Raw genomic sequence first — 20,777 nt, 5'->3', positions numbered from 1 at the left:
CTCTTCCCTTCATGCTGAACTCACCTGCTAGAGAGCCAACATTGAGGCCTGCAGTAGCCCCTGCCAGTGTTTGCAGTGCTCCAAGAGAAGCCATTGGGTTAACTGAGGAGCTGCTACTGGAACTGGGTGATGAACCTGCTATTAAAATGAGACAGTTAAACAACAGCAGCAGCTTCCAACACCATGGCGTATCTTACCATCTTCACTGAAATGCCCAGAAAACAGATGTCAAATTAGTGGTTTGATGATGTTGATGATAGTTTTAAGTATCAGAACAAAGTCAAAGCAACTGCCTTATTTTTTAGATTATGAACTTCTAAGAGCACTATGGACTTGCCTGTAAGATCCCACAATGTTCTGACTGCTAATTTAGTGACAATTCATTTTATCTGACTACATCAGTGCATCTTTGGGATGCCAATCTAAAAACAGTTCCACTTTTGTTGAGAAATAACACGATTCATACATTTTAGGAGATATACCATTCTCAGAATGAATAAAAGTTTTCCCCTCAGAAACTAAAGAGAACCATATGGACAAAATATATTCTGGAAATTGCAGCAATTCCCACACTATACCACGAAACTCTCACTGCAACAGCTAAAGCCACAGCCACAAATAAGGCGGGAAAGAAGGTCTTCATCTGACAGAACTCACAGTATCATTAGTGCCTCACACCTAGATATAGGAAACTGACTTGACAGTTTGTATCAAGTCACATTATTATTTGACACTGAGGTTCTTATGATCAGCAACTGAGCAATCAAAAAAGGATGAGATAAGACCAGTTCCTGGCTTTCATTCCCCTTGTCAAACATGAACAGGACCAAAACGCACCCCCACCCCACACAAATTGATCCCAAGGAGAGGATATGCAGCTTCTTGATTACTCCTATTTACACTCTATAAAATAAACACGTGATAAGCAGTAAGACTCTTGGTGGAGAGGTAAAATCTGCCTTGTCCCTGCATCGCCAAAAAACTGAGGTGACCGGGGCAAATTAAACTCCTAATATTTACCATTACTGTTAAGGATGCAAGTTTAGCATCCTAATAATCTCCTTGAACCCATTCCTTAATTTTCTTATCAATACATGGCTGCCGTTCACTTCTATGGAAGTAAAGCGTAGCACTGTACTTGGGGGACACTGATATAGTGGCAGGCAAACTCCACTGTACTTCTTATCCATCATATTTATTATTTATTTATTTATTTATTTACACAGTCAGACAGGTGTTATTGACTGGTTTGTTTTATCCAGACATTGAGTCCTTCCCCAGGACCTGGGATGGCTGAATTTTATTGTAGTATCATCATCATCATCATCATCCAGGTTAATGGATCTGGTCTTCATTGAAAGGAACCCACCAGGGAGGATGTGTATCTGTTCACAGAAAGCATAGATCTTCCTCAGGATCATAACAATATCTTTCCATGTCCCCAGCCACACAAATAAAACAGCTCATATTAAATGAGTCTGCTGGTTTCTGTTGTTCTGAAAAATCATAATGTTCACTAAACATGGTGTGGTGTAATGGTTAGAGTGCTGGACTAGGACCAGGGAGACCTGAGTTCAAATCCCCATTCAGCCATGATACTTGCTGGGTGACTCTGGGCCAGTCACTCCTCTCTCAGCCTGACCTACTTCACAGGGTTGTTTTGAAGAGAAACCTAAGTATGTAGTACACTGCTCTGGGCTCCTTGGAGGAAGAGCGGGATATAAAATGTAAAAATAAATAAACAAACAGATGGTTAATTATACTTTGAAACAAAGAACACCCTCTTGTGGAAGCTAAGTAACTTTCCTTTCTAGAAGCTGCTTCATATGTTATATGAGAAGCGCATGCACACACACACACACACACACACACACACACACACACATATATAAATAAAAATATTAAAGACTTGGTGTGTACACACCTGTACTCTACGTTGTGAGGTACATTACAGCTACATTACTTTATCCACACACTACAGAAAGATGCTTTGGGGACATAAGGCTAATCATAGTTTCTCACAGCATGTTTCTATGGTTTAATAAGTAGCAAATTCTACTGCCATGTGTAAAATGACCCAAGACATAAAACTCAGTACAGTATCCTATCAAGAAATGGCTCTCTTACCTGAACTTGTGAGCACACTTAGAGGGCTGTTGGAAGAATTGAGTGCAGAGGTACCACTTGGCGTACTCTGAGCTGCGCTGGCTGCAGCTGCTAATGTAGCTAGATTCTGTAATTGCATCGCATTCAACCCTGCAACACATTAATCAAAGCATAGTGTTTCTGTTCCTATACTATTATCTACTAAGCCGTTATTGGACCAAGCAGCCTCTGCCTTCAGCAGAATCACTCAGGAATTGCTTTGGGATATGGAATGAAACATGAGAGTTTTTGTTTCTTACCACCACAAACTTTTGATGCAAAAGGAAACACTTCCTGAAGTGTGCCACACTGCCTCCCTCTGGCAATGCTTCTGAAATGATTCCCAGTCTAGGCAACATCATATTAAATACCCAGCCCAAAATGGTGTTTGTGATTTCATAGTGACCAGCTCCCTGAAGTATTTAACTTAGCCCACATACTACAGAAAGATTATCTCTCTCACTCACTCCTCAAAGCTACAGCCAACAAAAATTGCAAATTATGAAAATCAGATTTCAAACCCTGGAGACTCCAAGAAGGAAAGCCCTACAGAATGCTCAGTCTGGAAAAAGCAGCAGTTGTGATACTCTCTGGACAACAATTCAATGCTGCCCATACAGTTGTATTTTCTTCCCTAATATGCTGAATTGAAATTGGCTGCTGGCCAGTCCCATTCCATTTCCTATCCAAATCAATGATGCATCATATTATGTGAATGGTACGACTACTTCTTCCTATGCTGTATCCCTGCTGCATCTGAGTGGGGGGAAGCAACAAAGCTAGTCTCTCTTCATCACTGTTTAGGCAACATGATGATCTCCACTAGCTGCAGCCCAAGAACAGGAACACATAATGAAAACTGGATACTTTGCAAAGATAGTGAGGTACAGCATCTAAAATAAGTACAAAACAGGTAAGCCTAAGAATGAGGAAAACCAGTTGGGAAACTACCTGGTTGCAACTACAGTATATTTCCTATCATTAGGAATTTAACCACTTACTGAAGAGGAAGGAATAGTACAAATTGGATTATCAAAATCCTAGTAAAAGTGCAGAAACACTGAAGAGCAGCAACATTTTTACCTCTAGACCTTTGTCTCTTGTAGGGAACCAGATAAATTTCCCTTGACATTAGTATGTCACAGCACACTCTTAATAGCTGCCTTTATCAATTTTCATGATCAATTCTGTTTTACATCAACACTGAGCCTATTTCCAGACTTCAAGGAGTGAGGGGGTGGGGGGGAAACTCACCTCCCATGGGGTGGAGGCTGCCCAGTGTGTTCAGATTTCCAGAGGAGGCGGCTGCTGTCTGCTGAAGGAGCTGTAAATAAAGCTAGACATTACACCAAAAACAGAACAAGAGTGAGAATGAGGGCTGGCTCCATTTCTGGGAGACGCTGCACCACACCACAGCCAGAGCGCCGTCACAAGTGGAATTCCCACTGTTCATGCATCACCAAGTCATGCTACACACAAAGCACTGGAATCCCCTAATACCTTGGTTAAAAAAAATGCTATTAAAGAGAAACGTCTGATTGCAACAAGAAGAGAAACGTTCTTCCACAAATCATGGCTAGCACTCTACTGCTTCTCTAACTGCAGACAAAATGCTCCACACCACAAGACAACACTAAATACACACCAGGAGGGGAGAGAAACAACCACAATCAGCACTTCCTTTCCTTATTTGTCACAAAAACCTCTACAAGGCTACTCCTTCAGTTTTCACTATACACTGTTAATTTCCTCCTCACCAGCCAAAGCATATGAATGCTGTTAAGTTTTAACAATTCAGACACACCTTTAGTCGTCTACACTCACCAACATGCCCAAGCAAGACTACAAGAGATCCAGAGTTCTACAAAAAAGCCTCAGCATGAGGATACTTGTATGCCAAACTGCCTTGGAAACAACTGTGCACAGAAACTACCAAAGAAACTCACTGCTAAGTACTGGGGTCCAAGTGTGTTCAGTCCAGCCAGGTTTCCCCAAACGGAGGCAGCACTGATTTGTTGCATCTGTTGCTGAAGCTGCTGTGCAATTCGTTTTTGTTCTTTGTCCTTCTGGGTATCTGCAAATTTCACTACGATGGGAGAAGAACATCCCTGCAATATCAATTCACACAGTTTACATTCTTATACATCACTCAATCACAGAAACTCTCATCCTTTACAGAAATACAGTTCTCTCAAAGCAACCTCCCAACCTCCAGAATTCTGCCTCAGTTGTTTTAATTATGTTTTGTACTTTATGCATAATTATCCACTTTTCCACAAAACTGGAGATGTGTCTGTGGTGCAGAGTGTTCATATCAAGGGATGACAACAAAACATCCAGAAAACTGCAGAGGTTGTAGACATCCGAAGTTGGGCTGCACAAAGAACCCTCTACTCTTTCCAACTGTACGGTCTGTGAATGCTCAGCATTCCACCAATTCCTCAAAATGATTGTTTCTTACCTCCATGGTCTGTGCTTGGTGCATTGCTTTGATTGCTGTTTGTGCCATAGCTCTTGTTGTAAAAGTTACAAAAGCACAACCTGGGGGGAAAACAGGATCAAAATTTATTTATCCAAGCAACAGAAGTTGAAAAAAGGTGAAAACAGACACTGTGATGATTCCAGAGATTTCCAACACCTCCCAGTGAGATGTCAGGTAAAGTGTGTGAGAGAGATGAAACTATCAGTTTGCAGTCCAACTCTTTGCTTACCTCGGCTTAAACCATCTGGACCCCGTAGAATTCTGCATTCTTCAATCTGCCCAAATGATGAAAACATCACTCTGATATCATTTTCATTGCACTTCTTGGAGATCATCCCAATGAATAGTTTCCTATCTTCCACTGCTAAGGGGGAAAACACACCAAAAAGCTTATATTTTAGTAAAGAAAAATAAAAACACATGTTGTGTTAATTTTATATGCTGTGTATCAGAACTTTTTCTGAAAGTCAAAAGTATTTGAACTTAAATATTTAACTGGAGAAAAAAAATCAATAATGCAAACTTAGTATGGTTTAAATGACACATTTTAAAAAATTCAAAGCTTTACTTAGAAATCACTTTTGTTGGAATGCCCCTAAATATTTTAAGATATGACTATTCAATAGCATTCTCTAACCATACTAATGCTGGTGTGACAAAACGTAGATCTCCATCTTAGCCCAACCACTTCTTATTTTTGTTATTGAGGGGGCAGGTCCATCAAGCTACAAGCCTAAGCCTTTTTCACAGTAGATAACAGTTCAAACTAGATTCAGCTTAGACATATTAGTTCAGCCCCATTAAGGAGGAGGGACCTCCATTTTGGAGGAAAAACCTCTATCCTGGATTGGCCAGTGTTATATCAGAGATTCACTGACTCTTTCTCATGGATCCCAGAGCTGTCAATCTCTGGAAGAGTGGGAAAGCCCACCCCCTTTTGTATCACTATAAAATCACTATAAGATAGGGGACAAGAAACACCACCCCCCATTTTGTCACCAGTACAGTCTTGAGTTGCCAGCAACTAGGCACCTTGTCACCAGCTGTCACTTGTGTCCAGAAGGAGAGAAGCTGTAGGGATTAATGCTTCCTCAGCCAAGGACCGATCTACTGCTAGTTTAAGCTAAAGCTCAGTGCTAGCTAGTCAGTTAATGTTTTTTGTATTTTCTTTTGAATTCCTGTGTGCCTATCTTTACTTCCAGATCCCCTATTTCCCATCAATTCCTTATTCTATGTGCAACCCTCGTTTCTAAATAAAGTTCATATTCTTAGAAGTGGCTTCAGTCTGATTTAACAGGTTCTGGAGGATTACTTGCAGAACTCTTCCCCATGTGCCTCGTAAAGTCATTCACTACTGTTGTGTGTTTCTGAATAATATACTGTTGTCTAGAACTGGGTTGTGGGGACTCTGGCTGTAGAGTGCCTGTAGGTCCCAAGCCAGACAGTTCCAGGTTGTTGAAGCCTTGTCTAAGTCTGGTCAGTGGCTTTAGATCAGTCTTCAACTGGTGGCAGTGTACCTCAAAGGAGCAGTGTTGCTCCTAGATTTTGAGGTCAGAGCAATCTCTCTACTGAGAATAGATCCCTGGAGAGTAACTAAGAAATCGAAATAATAATAATAATAATAATAATAATAATAATAATAATAATAATACTGCCCAATGGAAGCAACATCAAGAACCTGGAAGAGAAAGAACATTACAAATACTTGGGCATTCTCTAGGGTGATAACATCGCACACACTGAAGTTAAAAGAAAAATTGGAAGTGAATACATCAGGAGAGTCAGAAAAATCCTCAAGTCCAAACTCAATGGCAGGAACATCATACAAGCCATAAACACCTGGGCTATACCTGTTATTAGATACACTGCAGGAATAATAGACTGGACCCAGGCAGAGCTAGAGATGCTAGATCGTAAGACCAGGAAAATCATGACCATCAATCATGCTCTGCACCCCCGCAGTGATGTAGATAGGCTCTACCTCTCTCGCAGCTCAGGTGGAAGAGGAATGCTGCAAGTCCATCAAACAGTAGAGGAGGAGAAAAGAGGCCTTGAAGAATATATAAGGGACAGTGAAGAAGATGCGCTTCAAATGGTCAAGAACGCGAAACTATTCAACACCAATGAAACAAAACAGGCCTACAAGAAAGAACAACTCAAGAACCGAGCAGAAAAATGGAAAAATAAGCCACTGAATGGTCAGTATTTGCACAATATAAGTGGAAAATTAGACATCACCAAGACCTGGCAATGGCTTAAGAATGGCAACTTGAAGAAAGAAACAGAAGGTTTAATACTGGCTGCACAAGAACAGGCACTAAGAACAAATGCAGTAAGAGCAAAAGTAGAAAAATCCACAACAAACAGCAAGTGCCGCCTTTGTAAAGAAGCAGATGAAACAGTGGACCACCTGATCAGCTGTGGTAAGAAGATCGCACAGACTGACTACAAACAAAGGCATGACAAGGTAGCAGGGATGATACACTGGAACATCTGCAAAAAATACAAGCTACCTGTAGCCAAGAATTGGTGGGACCATCAAATTGAAAAAGTTGAAGAAAATGAAGATGTAAAAATATTATGGGACTTCCGACTACAAACAGACAAACATCTGCCACACAATACACCAGATATAACTGTAGTCGAGAAGAAAGAAAAACAAGTCAAAATAATCAACATAGCAATACCAGGGGATAGCAGAATAGAAGAAAAAGAAATAGAAAAAAATCACCAAATACAAAGATCTACAAATAGAAATTGAAAGGCTGTGGCAGAAGAAGACCAAAATAATCCCAGTGGTAATTGGAGGTAATTGGCGCCCTGAGTGCAGTTCCAAAAGACCTTGAAGAGCACCTCAACACCACAGGGGCCACAGAAATCACCATCAGCCAATTACAAAAAGCAGCTTTACTGGGAACAGCCTATATTCTGCGACGATATCTATAACCATTGACAATAAAATTCTGGCATCCCAGGTCCTTGGGAAGGACTCGATGTCTGGATAAAACAAACCAGTCAATAACACCTGTCTGACTGTGTAAACAAGAAATAATAATAATAATTCTGCGACGATATCTATAACAATTGACAATAAAATTCAGCCATCCCAGGTCCTTGGGAAGGACTCGATGTCTGGATAAAACAAACCAGTCAATAACACCTGTCTGACTGTGTAAACAAGAAATAATAATAATAATAATAATAACAACAACAACAACAACAACAACAACAACAACAACAACAACAACAACAACAACAACAACCACCACCACCACCACCACCACCACCACCATTTCATCACAGGTGGCATATCCAGAGAGTTTCAAATTAGATATCTATATATTTCCTAAGAATAAACCTCTTTTTCATGTTCCATCCATGCATTCTATATGTACACAGAGAGGAAGCAAGGTTGCACCTGCTGGCTCTCCCCACACACTCCATGCATTCAGCAGAGAGCAAGACCAGGCCCTATGCACCTACATGCATAGCGCTCATTCTCAACTTCTGTTAATGGACAGAAGTAAAGCAGGTGGAGACAGGTACAGCAACAATAGCAGCTACAATCACCCTCCCCCTTCATGTGCTAATTCAATTTAATTTCACACTGGTTGTCTGAAAAATGTTAAATTACAGCTTTGGAACGTCCCAAGTTGACTGATGTTGTAACCATTCATTAAGCCAGGGTTTCTTAACCTTGGGCCCCCAGATGTTGTTGGACTACAACTCCCATCACCCTCAGCCACAAAGGCCATGTCTGGGGATGATGGGAGTTGTAGTCCAACATCATCTGAGGGCCCAAGGTTAAGAAACGCTGCATTAAGCTATTAAGTTTGTGAAATAATGCATTTTTAGAAATGGAAAAATCTTCCACAGAGAAATATACTAGTGGAAAATTCTCCATCCCACATCATTGCCTGGGAAATGCACTTTGTTTACCGTTGTAGAATTTATACAGCTCTAGATTTACTCTCTCACTCTGCTCAATAGATCCTCTGAGATCCCTCTCTCAGAGGAGAGGGAGCAGTGCTTGAGGGAAAGTCTCTTCTACCTATGAAGTTTAAGATGGCAAACACTGTCCAACAGGAAACAGCAACGTGCTCAGTAGTTTGCTTATACTTTCGCAAACTGGCTACTTTTTCCTAAAACAAAATGAGGGGGCTTTGGACAGACTAATCTTCAAAACACACTTACCATTATTCTTTTCACTATCTGCTGGCTTCATTTGGATGGGATGGTGCATCTATAACCAAAACAGAGTGATTAAGACATCAGATGCAGATTGTATTTTAAGCAAATGATCTCCACTTACTCTTCCACAGAACCACCCTACATTTCAGAGTTGTTGCAGTCAGGCAACCAAAATAATCCCCCATCCCTCCTGCCACCCCAAGACGCCAATTCCAAGGAAAAAGAGAAAGCTGAGTTTGTGTCAGTAGATCAAAAGGATTCCACCCAGAGATGTGTGTTTTCCGGAAATTTTTGAATAGAAATTTTTTTATATGCATTTCCTCATTTGCATAAAAATTGCATATTTCTCTCATAAAATTTACTATGCAAATTTTCCTGATGCCCTAAATAGATTGATTCTATTTGGCATGTTATTTGACCTATATATTTAATAACTTCCCCACCACAATATCATCTTCCGGTTTACAAATCAATATAAAACATATATATTCTTTCACATGCTTCCTAGGAATAATCCCCTGAAAAACATTAATTACAACTTTGAAACGGCTAAGCTTGCCTAATGTTGTACATCGATTATCCATTCATTTCCAATTTTTAGAAATAAGACTTTCCACAGACAAAGTATGGGGAAAAATTTTAACCCCACATCTGATTCCACACACCCCCTCCCAATAATATGGTACCCAGGGTGTGAACATGCAAGACAAACTGAAAGACAGAAAAAATTCTCATTATTCATTCTTACCCCTGGGAGGATCTTCATGTTATGAAGAGCATTCTGTGCTTCTAGTGCAGCTTTACGGGTATAAAACGTAACAAAACAGCACCCTGTAATACAGTATACATAATATACATAATAGTTTCAAACTGAGGGCTTACAGGTTCTGTGATTCATAACCTATATGTTACGTGCTCCTGCTTTAATACAAAATACTTGATAGTAGGAATGTAAGTATAGTTTTAAAAAGAACCAATTTAAGCTATTAAAATAATACTCAACCATTTTATCATTAAGTTCACAACTTTGATTACAAAAGAAAAACATTGAAGGAAAAGGTAGGCTTCCATCTACTTTCCACCCGACTCCAGGAAGCGATGTCTCCTCCTCAGAGTGGGTCTCTGCCTGATTCTTCCCCTTCCCTGGCCAGTGCTACTGACAACAGGGATTTATGTTATGTTATGTTATGTTAGGCAGGGTTTGCCTGGGCACAAGCCAGGCCATGGTGAGGTAGTGGGGGCAGATAAACAAGCCTTCCAATGGGTGAGGCCTAATTTGACTTGCCCATGGCCATGGCAATGGGGAAGGACCACAACATTTTTGGATAACTCCTCTTACCCCCACTACCCACTAGTAAATGACAACATTAGTAAACACTTCTTATAATATTGATAGTAAGATGAATACTTACTGATTAACCATTTAATCAATATTAAATTGATCCCTACTTCACAACCCAAAGAGTATTAGGCTGAAAGTTGCCACTGACTGAACACTGAACCTTAAAGATAAAACTCCTACCAGAACAAAAGCCTTAGTGCCATATTATGACTGGATTACTTATATTGTACTCAATAATATGAATATAGCTTCACATCTGAAATATGAATATCTAAACAGTTAAGCCTACCTACATATGCAATAGAAAGAGGTGACAGTCTTCTCAGATGGGAGAATGAACACCAGCATAAAATACTCGCTACTTCCCCAATATGCTGCTCCCCACAACCCCATTAAAAAAAAACAACTTGCAAGGAGGTTTTTCATGTGGGAAGTATTCAACAGTGGCACTCCTCTATCCATACTATGAAGTGACACAGTACACTATAGTATCTCAAGTTTTATTATCTTGTTTGTATAGATTGGACTATAGTTGAATACTCATTTTAACCAACAAACAACTATTCTGCCATTGCAAATAATCTGCTCATCCAGATCATTCTTGGCTCAACAAATATTTTTAGTAACACTAGCAACATTAAGGGTAAGCTTTTTTCTACAGAGTTACCTCCTGTATAAATTAGCAATCAAAAACTGGATTGAATGAGAGGTCAGTAACATGCACATTCCATGGCAATTTCCAGCAACTCCCTGGAAGCCTTGTCTCACACAGAGTCGAATTCACACCAAAATAATGTAACATTACCAAAGTTATTTCAAAAATAAGGACCATTTCACATATGTTTTTTAAGCTGTACAGCTACACCTTTTTGTTAATTCAAAAACACCCATATACCTAGAAGTGTAATGTGTAAATGTGACGAATGTACGCTTTGATAAAACTCAAGGGGCCAGGTTGGCTTCAGCTCCTTGTTGAATGTTCATTCAATTGCAAACCCAGATTTGGTTCTGCATAATATGTGGATTGTCCCTAAAGGTCACCCAATGCTTTACCTTCATGCTTTGAACAACCTGTTGATTATATTCCAATTAAAGCAATAGGAAAGTCAACAAAACATTTCTCATGTCACACAGATGAAAACAGATAGAAGTTTATATTTGTGCAGAGACACACTTTTGCATACTACATGATGAATGCAGAATGTATCTTCATTCATCTTCATACTACGCGATGAAGATACATCCTGGAAACAAACTTTATAATTGAAAGCGAGGGCTCTCACCTTTGCTCTGAGGAGGGCTTTGGCTCCTGTCCCGCAAGACATTAATTTCATAGACAGCACCATACTGTTCAAATAGTTCTCGCAGGTCTTTCTCAGACCAACTCCGTGGGACCTGACCCACAAACATTTTGATGGCATCTATATCTGGTTGGTCAGGGTGATCCAGTGTGCCATTCATTTTCTTTGAGCTGCACAAGGCAATAAGAAACAATGGATACATTTTCCCCTTGGCCATGTTTCCAGTCAATCCATTCAATATATTAAAAGGATGCGAACACTCCAAACATTTTTGCAAAACCAATTATCTCAAGAAACCAAAGAGAACAAATTAGAACAGATTCTGCCCACTGAGCGCCAGAGGTATGGAAAAACGTTGTATCTAAATGCCCTCAAACTGGTGAGCTTCAGAGTTTTCTCTTCCAGAAAAGTTCCTGGATATGGAACATTCTAGTCTTGTGTAAGAGGAAAGAGAAACTGGTTTTGGCTATAGCTAAAGTTTGATACACACACAACATGTTGCTCTCCCAGTGAATGTCTGTTCTTTGACATTTGTAGCTGCTTTTTAAAAACAACTAGACCTTTTTATTTGTTCAGGCTTTTACCCCTTAAGGGCTGCCAGGTGTCTCAGCTCTCCTGCTTCTCTTTGTCTTTTTTATGGTGTTGGTTTTTTTGTTTTTTTAAAAATAATGTTTTATGGTTTTTACCGTTTAACTGATTTTAAGATTTCAAATGTGATTTTTATTGAGTTGTATTGTATTTTAAACTTCTGTATACCACCTTGGGATGACTTATGAAAAGTGGTATAAAAATTAAACAATAAAATCAATATGCTGAACTTAAGAGTAAGAAAAAGTGATCATATTTTTCATCTTCACTGCTTGAATTATGTATACTAATAGTGAACTCAGCTTGTTGAGAATATAGCCTACCAGACTGGAAGCAAAACATGGCCACCCAGAAGTCAGTTAGTGGTATTGACATACAAGGACACTTCTCTAGATAAGCAGAAGTACACACATTTGTAAATTAACAGAAGGGGAAAAACCAATAGCATAGCCTGAACATATTCTTTAGTCCCCAGGAACCATGGACAGTTGAGGGAAAGTTGGGAAAACAGCAGCAGAATACTTTTGTGGCGGGGGCGGGGGGGAGAGGGGCACCAACCTGCTTGAGCCTTCAATATTACTATTATTTATGTATTAAAAAAAATAAGAAGAGGTTCCTCATCCCCAAATGGCTCTCAGTCTAAAAAGGACACACTAAGTAGACAAAACCAACAACAGCCTCTGGAAGGATGCTGTGCTGGGTAGGAACAGGGCCAGTTCCTCTTCCCCAGTAAATATTAGGGAATAATTTGTGCCTGTTTGTCCAGTTAACAAAAGCAATAAGGGACAATAGTTTACAGCATCCTGGAAAAAGGTATTAAGGTTGGGAAAATGCAGCATTTTGTTCTAGTTCCCATTTCTGGTTCCCATTTGTAGTTATATATACTAGTAGTGAACTCAGGTGCATGAATGCATATCAGACTTCCTAGGAATGCAGAAGTAAATAACCTCTCCCCCAAACACCTGAGAACTGAGCATGCTTAGTAGGGATGTGCACGAATCAGTTTTTTCAATTTGATTTGTACCTGAATCAATCCAAATCCGAATTGATTCAGGGCAAAAAGGGGGTTCCAGGGCAAGAGTGTGGGGTGGGTGGTAGTGCCCAATGGGCCAAAAAAAATTGGTCAAAGGGGTGATTTTTTAACAAGTTTTGAAGTTTACACATCTTTAAGCTTTTCACCATAGGGAGTAATGGGGATTTCATTGGCCCCATAACTCCACATGGGGGGCACCAGGGTGGGCCAGAGCAGGTTGTGGTGTAGTGCTCATGGGGTGCCAACCACCCCCAAACAACAAACCCATAGGGTACTGGGTTTTGTTGTTTTCAATTTTTGATGCCTCAAAAGTCCGATGAGAATAAACACGCTCACTGTCTCCCAGTTGCCACAAAACATGGAAATCACTTTGGTTGCAGTTGAGGGCGAGGGAAGAGAACTGGCATGATCAAGACTTTCACAGTTTAGGAATTAGGGTTGGGGGATACCTTCCTAATTTCCACCCACTCCCACACCAAATCCAGAATACTATAAAAAAGCTTTAGCAAGCCCGCCTATCTACCAAGGAAGCATCACTACTGTTCTACCCACTCCCACACCAAATCCAGAATACCATAAAAAAGCTTAAGCAAGCCCGCCGATCTACCAAGGAAGCACCACTACTGTGCCTGCCTGCAGCTTTGTGAACAGCTGAGGAGCCAGGTGATTCTTGGCTCCTGCCCCTCTGAGCACCTCCCTGTTCCTCAGAGATGTTAAAGCAGCTCTTCAGGATTGCTTTAAGTTCTTGACAATGTCTCTTCCTGGATTCTGGATTAATGTGCCAGCTGAGTACAAAACATTAAGTGAGAAAGCTATGAAAATACTGACTCCCTTTGCAACATCCTACTTGTGTGAATCAGAGTTTTCAGCAATTGCTGCTATAATGACCAGATACTGCTCAAAAATAAACTTGGAGCTCAAAATTAGATTGGCAGTCTCAAATATAAAGCTCAAGTTTGAAAAACCAAACAGGAGCAAGCAAGCTCATCCTTCTTATTGAAAAGGCTTATTTCTACCCAATCAAGCAGCTTTTAATTGGGGTGTGTATGTGATGAGACTTTATATATTATTTTAGGGGGTAACCATATCAAAAGGTTTGAGAATCCCCTGAATTGGGGATTATACAATAAGGCACACATCCTCTGACCCCAGTCCCCACCACAAGCTTTTCCATACTTCACAGGAAGGTGAAAGTACAGATATGCCCCCACTTCCTGCACTGTACCATGCAAGTTTGGGGCTAGATCAACTTCTTGCTCACCCAGCTCCAAAACTCAGCAGTCAGCACTGTAAGGGCAATTATGCTATGGTGCTGGATAACTTATGTTCAGGGGTATGTGAGCAAAAATATATTTATCTAGCTAGCCCCACTATGGAGGAAAGTGAATTTCCCAATTATTCACCCCAAGCCCACTTCTCTCATGACTCCCTGAAAGTCTCCTAACCTGTTCCTATATAAATCATATCCATTTTAAACATCTACTTTACCTGTGACATTCTCATGTATTCTTTAAGAGTGAACACCACACAAAAAGATCAGAAAAACAGCACTTTATTTATTTAGCATATTTGTATACCGCCCAAAACGCAAGTCTCTGGACGGTTAACAACAAAAACTTGTTGAATCCCAGAAAGCAACTGGGTTTAAATACTGTAATTCTGCAGTAATATAATGGATATTCATTGGGAATTTAAACAGAGGCAATGCATTGTTCAGAATACAGGAATAAAATATTCATGCAGGCTTCCAGGGTCTCCCATGTTACTGAATTTGTACCAATGCACTGATTGCACCCAACCAGATATTGCTTCCAGCATAAATGTATTATGTTTTTGTAATTCAACTGGAAGTCTTGATTTGTATCAAAAGCTTTAAGCATTTGGATCACAGACCACAAATTGCCTGTCAATGCTTTCCCCTCAGCTCATAAAACAATGTCATAAGTCTCCCCAAAGCCTTCATTTTTCAGCCTACAGGAGGAGCATGGTAACAAGCTTTAGCCACCACCAACTGGAACACAAACACACACACACACACACACACACACGCCTTTTACTGATTCAGATAATCAGTCCATCAAGGTTAGTAAATCAGTCCACCCAGACTACCTGACTGGAGGTTGCTTTCTAGGATTTCAGACAAGAGCCTGAAGATGAAATATTTCCCAGCCCTACCCGAAGATGGCAGGAATTGAACCTGGGACCTTCTGCATACAAATTGTATGCTCTAGGACTGAGCTATGGCCCCTCTCCACATTTAATTATAATCTAGAAATAAAAGCTGAAGTAAGAAGTTACTGGAGACCAACAGCTGTCACACTCTCTCACAGGAAATGACAGCTTCAATGGTAAGGTTAGTTTTCATCTGTTTTCTTTGCTGTGTAGTTGTTTTCAAGGGACTGGTTGCACAGTGATTTTCAAACTCTAAAAATCCAGGAGAAGACATGAGTGAAAATGAATTTTTAAAGCAAGAATTGCCTCCAAGTAATAAGGCTGTGAGGCTTTCTAATGTGGAAAGTATTTAGTTTTCCTTTGAGAGTGCTGCTAACAAAAGTTATTGTAGCTCCAAGAAGTGCCATGGTTCTCAAATGAACCTATGCGACCACCATGTTGTCAAATATCAATTACTCACAAGGTCTTGTGTAAAAGGAACAAGTGACTCAGAATTAAGAGGTATGGAAGATCAAAGGGGACTGAATAAAATTTGATTGGTTCACCTTTTAGTGTACTCATTCATTAAGTTGTCATCTCAAAGTGATCAAATATGCTAAACCTGAATAATTAAACACAAAATAATTTTGGAAATGAACCTTAATTGAATTTGTTTCCCTCTCATTAACGCTTAAATGAAAGGAAGGCTCAGGCAGGAGTGGGTCTTATGTGAGGTGAAGCTGCCATCCACAGCAGCAGATTTTGGGAGCACTAGTGAGGCAAGATATCACCCACCACCTCATCTCCCTCCTCATGCCACCATGGGAATAGCGCCACGCTACTCAGCAACAAGCCACAATAAGATGGCCCTCTGTCTCTGCTCTCACTTTGCTAAACCAGCAAAGGAAGCAGTCCGGGCAAGTGCTGACATACAGCACCTCCATGGAGATGCTCTAGGCGAGTATTGTGCTTATATGGATCAAAATACTTCCTCCTCCTACTCCCTTTTCCTGGCTTTTCAAAAACCAGGGCAGGAGTGGAGGGGGGTGGGGTGGAGGAGAGCAAAGGCAGTTCTAGCTTGCACTGCTGCTGAATGAGGTAAGAGGAGAAGGGGGGACCCTATGGGCTACAAATGTGTGTAATACATGCCTGGCTAGAAGCCCAGCAGAGGAAAGGAAGAGACCATCTACCTCTCATTCAGTATATTCCAGGGTGAGAGCCTCAGTGTGTGTGTGCGTGTGCACATTGTTTGCTCCTTCTGCTGCTATCTGCCTGCTCTTTACTTCCCTGTGGGACTGTGGCCTGCTGAACATTTGTGGAGAGTGAGCGCAGGACTGGGTCAGTGACTCAGCAGTTTCTGGTACCACTTGCCCAGCTCTGGGCCTTTTATAGGAACATTGTCTGTGGCAGCAGGCCCACCACCGGCAGGGTCGCCCCTTGCGGGAGCCACTTTGGGGGATAATGAGGCTAAGGGCCAGGCTGCCTGGCCCTGGATTCTTCGTGGGTATAACAGTGGTAGGTATTTTAATCTGGCTTCTGTTTTAAATCCTGGGTGAGTTTAGCTTTAATGTGTCTGGGTTTGTCTGGAGATGGGGAGACAGGGGGCGTATTTGCAGATTATGGGGTGGCTATTCTGGTGGTGGTAGAGAACAGAAGACATAACCTTAGCAGGTCAGCAGGCCATTTCAGGGGAAGGGAATTCAGAAACCTAATCCCTGTTTCTCCTTCTGGCTGTCCTGTGAGCTCTTTGACCTTGCGGAGCAGTGCCAACCAACCACAGAATCTCACCTTGCTCCTTTGCAATGCCAGGTCATTCTAGAATAAACCTGAAGTCATCCATGATTTGATTCTGGATGAAGGGCCCGACCTGGTATCTATCACAGAGACTTAGTTGGGGGAGGCTGGTGGCCCAGTCTGGTCCTAGATTCTCCCTCCAGGGCACTCTGTTGAGGAGCAGGTGAGGAGACGAGGGTGGGGAGGTGGAGTGGCTGTAGTCTATAAGAACAACATCTCCCTTGCCAGGATCCCTGTCAAAGTATCTGATCATATTGAATGTGTGTACTTAAGTTTGGGGACCGAGGATAGACTGGGACTTGTGTTGGTGTACCAATCGCCCCGCTGCTCAACAGAGTCCCTAACTGAGCTGACGGACTTGGTCTCAGGCCTGGCATTGCAGTCTCCCAGGCTTGTGGTGGTAAGGGACTTCAATGTTCACTTTGGGACCAATTTGTCTAGGGTGGCTCAGGAGATCATAGCGGCCATGACTATGGGCTTATCCCAAATGGTCTTGGGGCCAATGCACGTTGCTGGTCACACGCTTGATCTGGTCTTTCACTCTGATCAGTGTGGTGTTCCTTGGGTGGGGACTCCTGTGATTTCCCCATTGTCATGGACGGACCACCATCTGGTTAAGATTGGAGTCACAATCATGTCTCACCTCTGCAGGGATGAGGGGCCCATTAGGATGATCCACCCAAGAGGGTTATTGGATCCAACAGGATTCCGAGAAGCCTGGGGGAATTTAGTGTTGGCTCTGCTGGTAACCCTTTTGACACCCTGGTGGAGAATTGGAACAGCCAACTCACCAGGGCAGTGGACACAATCGCTCCTAAGCATCCTCTCCGACCCGCTTTGAAACTGACCCCTTGGTATACGGAAGAACTATGGGGGCTGAAGCAGCAAGGTAGACTAGAACACAAGTGGAGAAAGACTTGACTAGAATCCTACAGATTATTACATAGAGCGCATTTGAAGATCTATGCTCAGGAGATATATGCGGCAAATAAGCTATTCATTTCTGCCCGTATCATGTCCGCAAGTTCTCGTCTGGTGGAGTAGTTCAGGGTTGTGAGGGGGCTAGTACATGCCCTTCCCCTTGAATCAATACTTGGAACCAACAATTACTTGCTGCAACATCTTTAATGAGTTTTTTGTGGACAAAATCACTCGTATTCGGGCCAACTTAAATTCAAACCACACAATTGTTAACAGTGTCTGATGCCGAGGTGTCCAACAGCTCCTCTTATGTGGTGACCTTGGATCAGTTTCAGTTTGTGCCTCCTGAGAATGTGGACAAGTTGCTTGGAATGGTGCAGCCTACTTCCTGCCCTTTTGCTCCTTGACCAACATGGTCTATACTATCAGGTTAGGAGGCTGTTGTAGAGGCCCTGGTAGAGATTATAAATGCTTCTCTGAAGGAGGGCACAATACCTCCTTGTCTCAAGGAGGCAATTGTTAGACCTCTTCTGAAGAAGCCTGCCTTGGATCCCACAGAGTTAAACAACTACAGGCCTGTTTCCAACCTTCTCTGGCTGGGCAAGGTGATTGAGGGGGTGGTGGCCTCCCAGCTCCAGACAGTCTTGGAGGAAACTGATTATCTAGACCCATTTCAAACTAACTTTCAGGTGGGCTATGGGGTGGAGACTGCTTTGGTCAACCTGATGGATGATCTCTAACTGGGAATTGACAGTAGGAGTGTGACTCTGTTGGTCCTTTTGGGCTTCTCGGCAGCCTTAGATACTATTGACCATAGTATCCTTCTGGAACGTCTGAGGAGATTAGAGGTCGGAGGCACTGCTTTGCAGTGGTTCTACTCCTAGCTCATGGGAAGGTTCCAGATGGTGTCTCTTGGAGACTGTTGTTTTTTAAAATTTGAAATTTCATATGGTATTCCTCAGGGCTCCATGTTGTCTCAGATGTGGTTTAACATCTACATGAAGACGCTGGGAGAGATCATCAGAAGATTTGGTGCAGGGTGTTATCAATATGCTGATGACACCCAGATCTATTTCTCCATGTCAACCTCATTGGAAGAAGGCATAACCTCCCTAAATGCCTGCCTGGATTTGGTGATGGGCTGAATGAGGGATAACAAACTGAGGCCGAATCTAGATAAGACAGAGGTACTTATCGTGTGGGGAGGCAATTTTGATCTGCCAGTTCTAGATGGGGTCACACTTCCCCAGAAGGAACAAGTACACTGTCTGGGGTTGCTTCTGGATTCGAACCTCTCTCTGGTGTCCCAGGTTGAAGCAGTGACCAGAGGTGCTTTCCATCACCTTTGGCAACTTTTGAAAAGGCAATGAAGACATATTTGTTCACCCAGGCTTTTAATTAGATTTACAATTTTAATATTTTTAATGTTGGGTTTTAAATTATTTTAACGTTAATGATTTTAATGTTTATATGATTTTGATTGTAAATCGCCCGGAAATGCAAGTTTTGGGCAGTACAGAAATATGTTAAATAGATAAAAATAAATAAGATGGGATGGGTGGGGGTGGAGTCAAGAGAGTGAAAGAGCAAGAGATAGTGGTGGGAGGATACTTTGGCCATGCTTCACACGTTGTGGAAGGAGGCAACATATTGCTCTCCTGCCTCTGAGGATAGGGCCACTACTGACTGCAAGCCTAAAATACTAGCTGATACATTTCAGCAAAGTCGTTTATGTTACATACCTCCCCCTGGTCACCCTTTTAAGATGCATTTCAAATTCCCACCTTTGAAGGAGGTCAGAACAACTACAGGGATGTAACAGATCTATTTCTGAAGTTGCCCTAAGGCTGTGAAACTAATTCCTCAGGGAAATGCACACTTTCCCTGAAAATCAACAGATTTTCAAGAAAAGGAATAGGCCCCTGGAATAGGGGTATTCCAGCAGACATTGAAGGCTAGGAGATTATTTTATTTCTGTTTCTGTCACTAGTTCATCTTACTGCTCTGGCCTTTGAGTGTCTGGTTTATTAAGAGTATGTGTTAATTTCAGTTTTTAATGTTGATATGTTTTTATGCTCCAAGCTGCACTGTATTTTTCAATAGGAAGATATTTTATCCCTTTGAATTACTCTGAAACAGAAAAGGTCAGGTGGGAGTAAATAACTTGCCTTCTTTCATAAAAATAATGGAGTGAGCTCTATAAGCATTAAAAGCAATATGAAGAACCTAAGTAACATATACCTGATACCTTACATGGCTATTCCTCTAAAATCAACAGGCCTTACTTTCGTAAAGTGGCTGCCATGCAGCGAGCACATACTGAAAATGTAAATAAGGCTGAATTCTAGAAAAGGTCATGAACAAGCATTTCTGCCTTCTAAAACTGGCAGTGGTAGTCAGTGGTCCTTACAGTTTGCTGGGTTACAGATTCATGCTCAGTGGCTTACATCCTAATTTACTCAATAGCAGAGTAGTTACTCTAAAATACTACTAAATTTCATTAGGACTTCTGCTAGTAAATTTAGTCAGGACGTCAGTCACCATGTTAGAGAGACTAGTGAACATGGTAATAAAGTGTGCTCTAGTCATTTTTTATTATTCATGTTTAATCCATTTCTCACACTTACATAAAATCAATTTATTTTAATGTGGTATTTTTAATACCTCAAAAATGAACTGTGTGTATGCAAATATCCAAACATATCTAATTTTGATCAGTAAATTTTGAGATACAGCGAGGGCAAAATATGTTTTTTAATTGTATAAATAGATCAAACATCATGTCAAATTAGATTTTTCTGATGCCCTAAATAATTTGTGTAGTGATTT

At 41.3% G+C, this 20,777-nt stretch overlaps 1 protein-coding gene across 6 annotated transcripts in view; it reads right to left on the bottom strand.

Annotated features, from left to right (window-relative positions):
* CELF1 (CUGBP Elav-like family member 1) overlaps window positions 1–20,777 on the bottom strand; it is an 81,354-nt gene that overhangs the window by 20,943 nt on the left and 39,634 nt on the right. For 2 of the 6 annotated variants that reach the window (XM_053259899.1, XM_053260236.1), the window contains 9 exons: window positions 11,444–11,631; window positions 9,567–9,649; window positions 8,822–8,870; window positions 4,857–4,991; window positions 4,607–4,686; window positions 4,092–4,253; window positions 3,400–3,481; window positions 2,128–2,256; window positions 25–138 (listed from right to left, as the gene is read on the bottom strand). In XM_053259899.1, the coding sequence (XP_053115874.1) occupies window positions 25–138; window positions 2,128–2,256; window positions 3,400–3,481; window positions 4,092–4,253; window positions 4,607–4,686; window positions 4,857–4,991; window positions 8,822–8,870; window positions 9,567–9,649; window positions 11,444–11,631 (1,022 nt within the window). The remainder of the gene's footprint in view (window positions 1–24; window positions 139–2,127; window positions 2,257–3,399; window positions 3,482–4,091; window positions 4,254–4,606; window positions 4,687–4,856; window positions 4,992–8,821; window positions 8,871–9,566; window positions 9,650–11,443; window positions 11,632–20,777) is intronic. The other 4 variants (XM_053259992.1, XM_053260081.1, XM_053260166.1 and 1 more) reach the window with 4 other exon arrangements.

This window comes from Hemicordylus capensis, chromosome 1 (genome assembly GCF_027244095.1).
Source record: "Hemicordylus capensis ecotype Gifberg chromosome 1, rHemCap1.1.pri, whole genome shotgun sequence".
In the NCBI taxonomy this organism is placed as follows: domain Eukaryota; kingdom Metazoa; phylum Chordata; class Lepidosauria; order Squamata; family Cordylidae; genus Hemicordylus; species Hemicordylus capensis.
This window is presented reverse-complemented; position numbering and strand designations above follow the sequence as displayed.